The following is a 12,359-nucleotide window of genomic DNA, read 5'->3' on the forward strand; positions in this document are numbered from 1 at the left end:
GAAGGGTCTCCAGCAGAAGAGCTCCAGCAGAAGAGGCTCCAGCAGAAGAGGCTCCAGCAGAAGTTCCAGGCAGAGGAGGCCCCAGCAGAGGAAGCTCCAGCAAAGGAAGCCCCAGCAGAGGAGGCCTCAGCAGAAGAAGCCCCAGCAGAGGAAGCTCCAGCAGAGGAAGCTCCAGCAGAGGAAGCTCCAGCAGAAGAAGCCCCAGCAGAGGAAGCCCCAGCAGAGGAAGCTTCAGCAGAAGAGGCCCCAGCAGAGGAAGCTCCAACAGAGGAAGCTCCAGCGGAGGAAGCTCCAGCAGAGGGAAGCTCCAGCAGAGAAGGCCCCAGCAGAGGAGGCTCCAGCGGCCGAATAAATGTGGTGGTAAGCACAACTCCTATATGATATACCACTTGTGGGAAGGGGGATGAGTGGAGGCAGATAGTGCAATACTCATATACTCAGCATTATTTTGTCCTCCACTTGGCGCCGTGCCTGCGTCTCCTTCCCTCCTTTGTGCGTTGAGCACGCACAACTCAGAGCGCGCAGCGCAGGGCCGGATTGGCAGGAGATATCACCCGCCCCAGCCGCTGCCGGTACCTCGTGCTGTGGGGGAGGGAGCGGCCCCGAGAGCACCTCGCTGGCGGAGGCTGAGTACCCGCAGAGCCGGCTGTCTGCAGTGACGAAGGCAGGGCAGCTGGATGCACGTGTTGGTTGCCATCTTTAGTGTATGCTTCTGCTTACATGTCGGCACGAGTGATCCACCAATGATTTGGTTGACTCGGTTACGACTCCTTTTCGCTCAGAACTCATGCTGAAAGGAATTTGTTTCACTTTGACTAAGGGAAAACTCGCAAACTGTGGGGCTGACTAAAAGTTCACATGAAGTCACTCACAAACTAGCTGTATCTCCAAGCGTTCCACGCAAGTGTCCTGAATTGCCGTCTTTTTCTGCCCCAGTTTGAGCATATTCATAAACTTGGTCACTCAGCATCTCCGATGAGGTTTATTTTATTGCGAAGGCCTTTAACACAGCTAACATCACTTCAAACGAGATAAATCGAATAGAATTCACAACTTTGTCAGGACGTGCAGCGATAACAAAATATCACTTTGACCACCGAAATAGAGGGCACTGCGAATGCCACCCCCGATAACACTAGGCGTCCTCGCAAAACGCTCGCACCCCATGTCACGTGGCACATAGCGCGGTAAAGAAGCTAGGGGTAGGGCACTGAATGCGCTTTGGAGGGCGCCAGCTCACCCAAACTGCCCGCTGCCCGGCCCGGACGGGCGGACCCGACGGGCCCCGCGGGGCGCCGACGCAGGAAGAAGTGCGGTCAACACGGTCCGCGCGTGGCCGGCACGCTGCCTGGCCAGGACATCACTCGGGGCCGGACGACACGCAATCAAACGTCAGTCGAGCGTCACGAGGTCGTCACACCGTCACGCAACACCTGCCCCACCCCCGATCCCCCCCCCCACCCCACCCCCACCCCCCCCCCCCCCCCGCCGCCGTCCGAGACGTACCTGCGGGCTCCCTCTTGGCCCTCCGCTGAGATGGTGACGTCATCATCCGCCCCTGGGGAAAAGGCCAGCTATCGCCTGGCAGCGGCGTGGACGGACGCTGGCCGACAGCGTCTGCCGCCGCCAAGTATTAACGTCGGTGTCGCCGATAGATGTCGCCACTGGCGGTTGCGGCAACGCACAGGAGCGTGTTCAAGGCATCAGACCGTCCCGTCAGTGCATTAGGGCGAAGCTGACGATCGACTGGCGGTTCCTCGGACTTGGATCGCTTCCGCACGCTCCGCCTCCTGCTCGTCTGCGTGCCGTTGATGGACGGCACTGAAACGCAGGGCAACGCCGGCTAGAGACGGCCAGTTGCATCTGCATCAGCCAAAGCATCTGCCACAAACAAAAACATATCGAACGGACCCAGAACGTTGTTCCTTGGATACCATGTGCTGTAAACACCGCACGACGCACACTAGACCATATACGTACTCCCTCCACCAAACAAACTTGCATGCATGCTTGCTCTCCAAATCTGCGTATCGCAAATATGCCTCCTCTCACAGACCATCACAGTAAGATTTCCTCTCATGCACCACATCGTCCTGTCTGACATCATCCCACATCTCACTGCACGCAGCTTCCCTATCCCAAGCACTATTAGACGTGCTCCCCTTTCCAAGGTCCATGGCATGTGCCTCCCCTCTCTCACATCCTGTTACATACGAATCTTACCTTCCACATCCCACCTGGTACTCATCTTCTTTCCATTCACCCCACATTCCACTGCGCACACGTCTCAGGTCGCTACAGCCAAGTTCTCAGACAGGCTTGAGGGGCTCCGTGGAGACTGCCATCCCCGTCTGCCTCCCTGTCGCAGCCGCCGCTGGCTCTCAGCCTCTTCGTTCTCTTGGCCCCGCTTTTGCCCCAGCCTTTTCCATGCTCTGACCCTTTCCAAACTCTTGTAAACTGTCAGGCATCGCACTTGGTGCTAGCGCCTCTGGCCTACCAGAACGCCTAATCTAATGTAATTTGTGATGCAACGGCACATGCCATTCACCTAGGCGCAAACAGAAATTCACTTATCTTTATCTTTAGCCCGCAGCATAACAAAGCATTCCACTTCATCTTTCGTAGATTTGGGAACAAACAGCATCACTTATTGTCTTTCAAAATGCGCGTCCACGCGATATTTGTCCACGAATTTGATGACCAAGAGAGGAGACATTTGCGCCGTTTACTCGGCACGTAACGGTACGCGTCTCCCCCTCCCCCCCCCCCCCCAACAGGAACTCACCCACACCCTCCATCTCCCCCTCCACACACGTATACGCACGCACGCACACACGCACGCACGCACGCACGCCACGCACGACCCTCTGCCGCAGCCGTGCCGGCGGCGGCGGCGGGTATACTGACGCGTCTTGACGCCGTTGTCTCGCGCTACGGAGGCGCGTCGCCGGCCGCCGGCCGCCTGCCGGACGGACGGCAGGCGGGAGTCGTCAAACTCGTCGTCCGACTGCACCATCGACTGGCGGCGCCGGCTGGACCTGGCCAACACAGAGCAGGGGCGGGTGACGTCACACACGGAGGTGGGTGACGTCACAGTGTGGTCCGAACCCACCACAGCGACGCAGGAGTATGGAGGAGGCAGGGAAGCTACTTCCATCCCTCCAGTTGTGTGTCCGATTTCACAGTTTCGGAAAAAGTCACTGGGGTGAGTGGAGCAAGGTGCTGGCGACGTCACCTTGCCTATTGGGTGCTGCGAACAAGAGGCTCTGCTGCAGGTCAGATGTTTTTTTTTTAATCGCGCTGAGGTTCTTAAGCCCCTTCTTTCAACGCAGAAGGTCGTCGTAGGTGTAATAATTTATACCGTAAGAGTTACACAAGCTCCTTTCTTTCCTCTTACGACCTAGACCGCGATCGCGACCGAAGTATTATCTAATAAAAGGCCTCCAGCGCGTATCGTTACCGGCAGCGAACAACCCTCGTTTCCCACATCTGACGTCAGTTTTCTGCCGCGGCCGGGGCGCCAACCGGCAGGCGCTCACCTGGTGCGACGGTCGGCGTGCCGCATCTCGGTCAGCAGGGAGGAGCGCCGGCCGGCACCGGTCGCCGACTCCAGGTCACCCGAGCTGCCCCAGCGACGCATTCCGCTCCTGAGGACACGCACTTCCGCCATCAGACCAAGCGCCGGTGGGGGTGCACCACGCAGGGGGGAAGGGGGCACCGAAATACGCGGGCGGCTCTGTTAGGTCAACGTGCCGGTCAGCCTGCTGGTCTTGACTGCTGACTGGGCGGATCATAGTAGCTGCATTGTTGGCGCCTGCACTGTTTCGAGTTTCTAGCTCGGGGAGGAACCCAGACGTCAAAGTTTTGCGAGATCATGCGAATTGTCACTAAACTCTTGTGGAATGGCCCAGTAGGTGTAAATCTTGCGAAACAAAATAATCATGTGAAATAATAATACTAATAATAAAATATCGTGTGAAACTCTTGGCTCAGGAGGGCGAGAGTGGGGGCAGGCCCCCTTCGCCCATCTGTTGGCTACGTCCCTGCTGTGTGGCAGCTGACGCGTCACAAAGTGCGTGTTGTACGAACGGCCACTGAGGCACACCTGCCACCACTCACTCACCCATTAGCGAAGCTGCCGCGTCGGCTTGTGTTGCCCTCATCCATGGACCCTGGTCGCCTACTTCCGCGCCGTCTTCGCCTGCGGACGTCGCAAGACATTGCTGAAATCCCGGTTACGATCGGGACTTTTACAGCAGTGGCTTGGTCGGGGAGAGCTGAAGCGTGGACCGCCTCCCTGAGACTCTCGAGAGGCTCAGGAGAGGCCACTCTGCGGAACAGGGGTGTAATTGGGGCCCCAGTCCCCCTTCCCACTCCATCTGCATCCTAGTGTGAAAACTCCCACGATGTGGAATGTTTTGTTGTTTTTAGACGGATTGGATTTCTGGAACACACCGAGGGGCTTCGAGAGGACAAGGGCCTGTGGCGGTTGGGGGGCCGTAAGTGAGCGGGGGGCCCGAAAAGATCGGGGTTCCTGAGATGGTCAGAAGACCGGAGACCACCAGAGGCCTTCCCTGGCTGATCGTGGCTGATCTAGGAGGGCCTGCATGGTTGGTGAATGGGTCACAGTGGTAAGTAGCGATGACTCGTTGATGCTGCCAGGGTCGATCATGTGCCTGACAGGACCCTGGTCACAGGTAGAGGGCCGTTGGAGACCGGTCACGGACCCTCGGAACTGACAAGATCCTGGCCACAGGTGAAGGGCCCCTGGAGATCGGCCCACGGACCCCTGGAACTGACAGGACCCTGGCGACAGGTGAAGGGCTGTTGGAGACCGTTCACGGATCCTCAGAACTGTCAGGATCCTGGCCACAGGTGAAGGGCTGTTGGAGACCGGTCACGGATCCTTGAACTGTCAGGACCCTGGCCACAGGTGAAGGGCTGTTGGAGGCCTGTCACGGAACCCTGGAACTGACAGGACCCTGCCACAGGTGAAGGCTGTTGGGGATCGGTCACGGGCCCCTGGGCCTGCTGGACGATCTGGGCCACGAAATACAGAGCGGCCAAATGCTCGTGGACATCAACAAATGGCTATAAACAAACAAGACACGTGTCAAAACTAGAAAGGGCATACTCTGCCTGCAGAAGTAACCCAAAACGCTTCGAAAAGGGTGCAAGATAATAGATACGAACACTTATCGAAAACTGGAGCATCTGCCTTCAAGGCCGGCCGCAAACTGTAGCTTGGCAGAATCCCTCTTACGTATCCGTGTGCAGCCAGCGCTTTAAAAACTGGTCCAAAATTAATAAACCGCTCGCATTGCCCACGCCTGGTTGAAAAATACTATGGTGGAATTTGATTCACCCTACACGCCCTTTCGGACGTTGACAAGAAAACACGTTAGGATGTGGTCAATCAGAAATCACTGAGTGGCATCTGCTTGCCAAAGCATGATAAATGTATTATGTCCTCAACGACGCACCTGATTTTTACGGTCATACATCAACACTGTAATCAGTACGGCAACCGAAGCACGCGACCCAAAAAACTGCCGGTGGCGGGTCCGATCCCGCGACACCGCCGGTCACAGGCCCACAACCCTCACCTGCCGGCTACTGACTGAATGCCGTGCACGCTGTCGCGCATCTCGCGCCGGTCAGCTGACGAGGGTGGCGAGTCGGGCGACCTGCTGATCCGGATCGGAGGCAGGCGGAGGGGCGAGGCGGCGGAGCTGGGCACAGAGCTGTGGCCGGCCCGCGCGCGCCGTCAGCGGCGCCGGACAGCGGAACAGCGACGCCGAGGGGTGGAGGGGCGCCCGAGGCCGGACAGCGGGCGGGCGGCGGAGCTCGCGCGGCAAAAGCGGCGAAAACGTGAGCAAGCACGGCAGACAAGGACTCGTAAAGGTAGAAACTGAATGGGTGAGCGAAAATCGAAGCCAGGAACACAACCAGCTAACGTGCAGAGCGGTTGTTGTAACATACCGGTGGGTTTGTATAACATGAAAATTTGCGGAAAAAGTTTTATGGAGCAAAACAGGAGCGTAGGACTTTACCGCCAAAACAGGCAAGTCGGCGAAGAAGAATTAAGAGATGGATGAGGAATGTGTTGACACATGGAAAAATTAACTTTCACGAGACAAGCTGTCGAACACTGGCACAACAGAGAATTCTGACGACAGAATGAAGCATTAGCGGGTGCATAATCGCAATGCAACCCACACTCTGTATGTATTGCAGCAACGACGAGGTGGCTTATTGTCACTGCTCGTTAGCGCCATTTCTTCTTATATAATAGCTTCGGTTTTCAGCCGATTTCAGTCGCAGACCTAGCTCCAAAAGACCTCGTTTTTTTAATAGCTAATGCCATTTAGCCCTTTTTTCTATCACACCGTGCAACTTGGTTTGACTGGGCCAAGACATGAAGTCTGATTCTCTCTCAGTTGCACAACGTCTCAGCTTTTAATCAAAAGCCAAATACTGCGAAATCCTTGGAAATTCGGCACGAGACATAGTTGGAAATATTTTAGGGCCATAGCAGGACTACCTTTTTCACACAGTCTGATCAGGAAAGGCTCCAAGTGTACGCACTCGTCTAGAAAGAGGGCGAAATAGCTGTAACTGCATACTGTGGTACATAATTTAAAAACAAACCAGCCTTCTGTGCCGCCATGTTTGAGCCGATGCCAACCGAGGCTTGCGTGGGGTCACGCCAGAGGACAGGGGCATGTGGTCGCTTCCAAACATGGCTGTGTGAGCTGTTCCACGACAGGCGTGTAGGAGGAGCCGGAAGCCATCAGCAGTCACCCACTCAAGCCACAGGATTGAGTAGCATTTCGTCATTTTAAAACATCCCGATCCCGGTCATTATCCCATAAAACATCCCGGTCATTATCGATGAAGGGGACGTCTCTTCTGGCGCGAGTGCGCCCCTGCTGATAAAGCTGACGTCAGTCTGTGACGTATTTTTCCAACCCATCGCACTAGCTGTTTTGACCTCCGTTGATTTTGACAGCTGAAAATCAGTCATGGAGCCCAGATATCAGATGCTCATCAGATGATGAGAGCATTTCCAGTCAACCAATATATAAAGATGTCTTTATGGACAAGGCACCAATGGCAATGACCTGCATCAGAGGTATACATGTCGATTTAGCAGCAAGTTATATGACAGGGCATCAACGTAAAATAGTTTACGTTGACCGGTTGTACTGGAGGCTGAGAATGACCTTTAAATCGTGAGGCCAAGGCCGCGGCAGATTTCAAGTCACAGAAAAACCGTAGCTCAACACCAATATCCCCGAGCAAACGGGACAGTAACGGAGGGGCAGGCCAACACGGACAGGACAAACACAAAGTGAATCTTACACCGCTCTGTCTGTGAGGCGGTTGCAGGCAAGGCTGTGACGTCAGAAACGCTTGTGGCCGATTGGTCAACGAATCGGCGGCCGGGCGGTGATTGGCTAAGCGTGGCCTTGAAATCAGAGCCGCGGCAGACGGGTGACTGCTGATTGGCTCTTGGCGTCTGAGGTGGGCGAGGCAGGGGCGCTTCGCGAGGAGCTGGACTGGATCCGTGGGAGCTGAGGATTGGCAGAGCTGCAAGACCCGCGCAAAACACCCGTCACCGTTCTGCAGCCAGCTGAGAGACCTGAGTTTTGAGGGAGTAAAGGGACAGTACCAAAAGTGCACCTATGGAGCGTCCATTCAATTACGTTACGCATGTAGAGAGGGGGCTTTGATGGAGCATAACCGATACGGTAACAAGCGGTTGACGTCATGGATAGTGTACCGTTCATGGACCAGACGTTGATGAGATTATTATCCTGACATCTTTTTTAAATGTTCTCAAGACACTTTCAGCCGGGTACTGCTAGCTTTTCGCATTGCAAGAAATGCGCTCTTATCTTTTTATCACCTCTAGCTCAAGCAGGGGCCAAGCGAACGTGACATTGCTTGTTTAACACTGCGTAACCAGTGCGTAACCAGACGAAGGGGTTGAAGATTGATAGGCGTCATACACAGACTGCTTGAAGTTAATATAACGTTATATTTGTCAATTTAGAGCGTATCTGAATGCAGCATCCCGAAAATTGATTAAATCTGGACTTAGTGTCGGTACGTGTACATCACTTCTTGCTTCTGCGTTCAGGCGGAGCGAGCATTCCCTTAGGAGAGCGATACAATCCCCCAAACACTACTTTTAGAGTACCCACCTTTTAGAGTACCCATCGTTTCACTTGTTACTGTGCAACTTTGCCAGTTAAAGATGGTGATGAACAGGGAAAGGGTTCTTCTTCGAAAGATATTATGCTGTGGGCTGCTGTCCCAGTGCGTGAGCGAGCACGCAAAATGCAACAACGCATTCTACTTAACCACCTACGTGTAAGCGGTCCTACATCTTCGCAACAAACTTCGCGAAACAGTCCGCCTAAGGCCGAGCGCGTTGTAAGATTCCCGCAGGTGCTGTCGTAAGAGCGGCCTTTGCGACACAAGACTGCACTCATCTGCATGACGACGCTCACCTGTTCGGACTGCGCAGGCTTAGCGGCGTCTGCGGCCGCTTGTTGTCAAAGTCCACGCTGCTCCTTCGCCCCAGGTGCTGGAACAGCTTCTCGTCCCTGAGGACGGCGCATACTGTTGTCACCGCCATCAAGTACCATCGTTGTGTGTCGTGTGACGCTTGTCAGGCATCGATGTCACCTAGATAGGGGCCTGCCATCCGGACAGCATGCAGAGTAGATATGATGCAGTCGGTAGGCCACCACATACGTCATTTCATCGAACCCTAGCGCTGTCAATTCCCACCGGAGCACACACAAGCCAACGCCTAAAACGGCACGGAGCGGCAGCGACGCGACGCGCGGTTCCCAGTGACGTCACTGACCGGTCGGTGCCGATCGGCGGCAGACGCCCGCCGTCCTGGTTGACGCTGCTCATCATGGAGAGCGTGGATGGCGACTGCGGGCAGGCCACCGTGTGAGGGACGTCCGGAGGCGGTCACCACAGCCGTATTAGGAACACCCAAAGGCGACAGCCGTGTCAGGGGCGCCGGAGGCGGCGGTCACCGCAGCTGTGTCAGGGGCATCCGGAGGCGGTCATCACCGCAGCCGTGTCAGGGACGCCCTGAGGCGGTCACCAGCCGTGTCAGGGGCATCCGGAGGCGGTCACCACAGCTGTGTCAGGGGCATCCGGAGGCGGTCATCACAGCCGTGTCAGGGGCATCCGGAGGCGGTCATCACAGCTGTGTCAGGGGCATCCGGAGGCGGTCATCACAGCCGTGTCAGGGGCGCCCTGAGGCGGTCATCACAGCTGTGTCAGGGGCATCCGGAGGCGGTCACCACAGCCGTATCAGGAAAACCCAAAGGCGACAGCCGTGTCAGGGGCGCCTGGAGGCGACAGCCGTGTCAGGGACGCCCGGAGGCGACAGCCGTGTCAGGAGCGTCCGGAGGCGACAGCCGTGTCAGGGGCGCCCGGAGGCGACAGCCGTGTCAGGGGCGCCCGGAGGCGACAGCCGTGTCAGGGACGCACGGAGACGACAGCCGTGTCAGGGGCGCCCGGAGGCGGTCATCGCAGGTCGCAGAGCGCAGCAAATATACAACGCGCGAGTTACATACACAGACAGACAGACGAATAGGCGTCCAGGCACAAGGCTGATAAGCAGCGTGAACACGTCATAGGTCAAGCACTGGTACCCATGCGTTACGATGCCGAGTCACATCCGTGGAAAAGGGATTGTCAAATGTCTACATCTTGGACAGTTTTCCTCTCTGGTGTTTCTAAATCACAATGTTGGCAACACATCTCTTTACGTTCAGTTTCACGTTCATTTATTACTCAGCTTATTACACTTATTCACACATAAGCTCTGCTCCGGACCACTGCTTCGCATTATATCTGCATCATGGAACTTCAATACCAAGAATTCACACGGGAGGCCTCGACCCTGCATGAACACCTACCAAACGCTTCCACTCATCGGGCAAAGTCATGCATCTGCTAGAGACGCTGCGTGTATCAGCTCGTTTCTTTGGAGGCCTGCCCTTACGACCTCATCCCTGATGGACCTACGAGCATCATGCTACTTCTGAAGGGAACACCCGTGTGATTCATGCCTTTTCTTCCAAAGTTACTCACACAATTGTCCGTAACTTCGGCGATGTGGTTCGACGCCTCGCTACGCATAACCATGCACTGAGGCTGCCCGTACCGCATCCCCGTACCCGAGTACTCACAGCGTACCCGAGCACTCACACTTCCTGGCAACTTTGCCCGTTTGCTAAACGTGGGGTTAACATCGTGCTGGTGGATCCTTATCGTGTCATGCAGGTGGCATGACACGGCCGCTCGTGGTAAAGGTGCTGGCAGGAAGGAGTGAGTCATCACGCGTGGAGAACGAGTCATCAGGCGTTGAGTAGATGTAGTCATCAGCGCTGAGTATGAGTCATCAGGCGTTGATAGATGCATCAGGTGGAGAGATGATCATCAGGCGTGGAGGTGAGTCATCAGCGCTACTCGTGTCAGGTGAGTGGGGGTCGAGCACCAGCGAGGGTATCTCTCAGTCCGGCGGCGACTGTCACTCGCTCCGGCACAACCCGGACAACCCAACCACCACAGCGCCGGGGCTCGTTCTGATGACCCAAGGCGACCCCGTGACCTCTGAGTGACCGCTGGCGACCTACCCGCATGACCTCGTTCAGTCCGTTGAGAAAGCGCTGATCCCTCTGCGCGCTGGGTCCCTGCAGCTCCTGCTGGTAGAGCGAGTACATCTTCTGCAGCTCCGGAGGCATGTCGCCGCCATTCGGGCTCCGGCCCGACTCAATATCTGGCGGCATAGGAGAGAGCATCATCCAATAATGGATCATATTGTCCTGTGTCTGCATGCAGCCGGTTACCACTACAAGATAATTGTCTATCTGTGTATCTAACTAATAATTTGTGATAATTGATAATTATCACTTCTGCTATTGTTTCGAGAACGGCATGTTGCCAAAATATCAGCCCAACTATATCTCTATTCTCCTGGTTTTTCCCAGGAATAAGGCTAATACTATTGTCTTGTCTATAAGATAATTGTCGTCTGCTCGGCCTCCGCTGGTCGCACGCAGCTGCTGTTGCTATTGAGATTGCATCAAGCCCTGCTGTCGGCAGATGACCCCGTCAGTTCTGTTTGACCTTAACTGACCTTGCACGAAGCATTGCTGTTGGCTAACGCTCTGGGAATAAACGTTTCACCCTCGTTGACTTTTCATGAAGTCCTTCTGTTGCTCAATGATCTGGTCACAATGGTTTGACCTTCGCTGACCTTGAATGAAGTCCCGACGTCGGACAATGCTCGTGACACATGGTTGGCGTTCGCTGACCTTGCATGAAGTCCCGCTGCTGGATAATGGTCTGGCATCACAAGTTTGACCTTTGCTGACTTTAAATGAAGTCGCGTTGTTGGCTCTGGTAACACAAGTTTGACCTTTGCTGACCTTGTATGAAGTCCCGCTGTCGGCTGATGATCTCGTCACACAGCGCCCTCTGTCGGTCGTAGCGCAGGATCATGAGGTCCCGCCGCCGCAGCTCGTGGTCCTTGATCAGCTGATTGCTGCGGATTTCCATCTGCGGCAGAATATGACGCCTTGAGACCACAGCGGAGGCGATGGCGACGCAGGCGCTGATTTTAGAAGGAACACCGGCGTTAATCAAACATCAAAAAGCGTGCGTAATGTAATATATCGCAATAATGGTGTCAGGAAAATTAAACTGTATAAGAAATGGAAATAATTGTTCACTCAAACTCCGTTATTCGACTCTAGAGACGACTGAATTTTTAAAATGTTTTTGTCGTGCCCGTTGCGATGCGGTGAAGGTCTCCAGACATTCCTCCTAAAACCAGAGACGGCCCGACGTTATCATCTGACGCCGGCGACGGTAACTGATCCTAGTACGGGACACACCAGAGATGTGCTACTTCCTAAAGCGCACTACTGGCCTCGCACCAGAATTAGCGTATGTATATAAATGTATGCGTATATACACCTGCAGCACCTGTAGCAGAGTCTATATACATATGTAGGTATATGTATATATATATATATATATATATATATATATATATATATATATATATATATATATATATATATATATATATATATATATATATATATATCTTGGCTTTGGTTGTCACCGGCATAAGTTGCGGATGCCGACACGCGTACTACCACCAACGTGTCTTTTCGCCACCAAAGTCCCTGCATACCCAACCAAAGCAGCACACCAGGCACAGCGTGAAGATACCGTGCTATGAATGTTGCCTTCCTGGTGCACAGACACTCTGTTATTCACCGATGGCCATGGAAACCGATGGTCATTCG

The 12,359-nt window shown here is 54.6% G+C and overlaps 1 protein-coding gene across 1 annotated transcript; it reads right to left on the reverse strand.

The window, feature by feature from the left end:
• Nucleotides 1–126: 126 nt before the first annotated feature.
• On the reverse strand, nucleotides 127–11,601 carry LOC119113392 (uncharacterized). Its single transcript, XM_037237714.1, has 11 exons — nucleotides 11,472–11,601; nucleotides 10,677–10,819; nucleotides 8,882–8,955; nucleotides 8,520–8,615; nucleotides 5,607–5,744; nucleotides 4,124–4,201; nucleotides 3,540–3,647; nucleotides 2,908–3,038; nucleotides 1,741–1,821; nucleotides 1,507–1,558; nucleotides 127–229 (listed from the first exon to the last, which is right to left on the reverse strand). Exons 1-11 carry the CDS (start codon nucleotides 11,599–11,601, stop codon nucleotides 127–129), a joined length of 1,134 nt encoding a protein of 377 aa, XP_037093609.1.
• Between the last annotated feature and the right edge of the window lie 758 nt (nucleotides 11,602–12,359).

This window comes from Pollicipes pollicipes, unplaced genomic scaffold, assembly GCF_011947565.3.
Source record: "Pollicipes pollicipes isolate AB1234 unplaced genomic scaffold, Ppol_2.1 Scaffold_7262;HRSCAF=8765_pilon_pilon_pilon, whole genome shotgun sequence".
In the NCBI taxonomy this organism is placed as follows: Eukaryota; Metazoa; Arthropoda; class Thecostraca; order Pollicipedomorpha; family Pollicipedidae; genus Pollicipes; species Pollicipes pollicipes.

Excerpts from the sequence above, each read along its gene's own strand:
- LOC119113392 (XM_037237714.1), bottom strand. The coding sequence starts at position 11,601 with ATGGAAATCCGCAGCAATCAGCTGATCAAGGACCACGAGCTGCGGCGG. Across the intron at positions 10,820-11,471 it reads ACAGCGGGACTTCATACAAG|ATATTGAGTCGGGCCGGAGC; the intron begins GTCAGCAAAGGT and ends CTATGCCGCCAG. Across the intron at positions 4,202-5,606 it reads ATTCAGTCAGTAGCCGGCAG|GCGAAGACGGCGCGGAAGTA; the intron begins GTGAGGGTTGTG and ends CGACGTCCGCAG.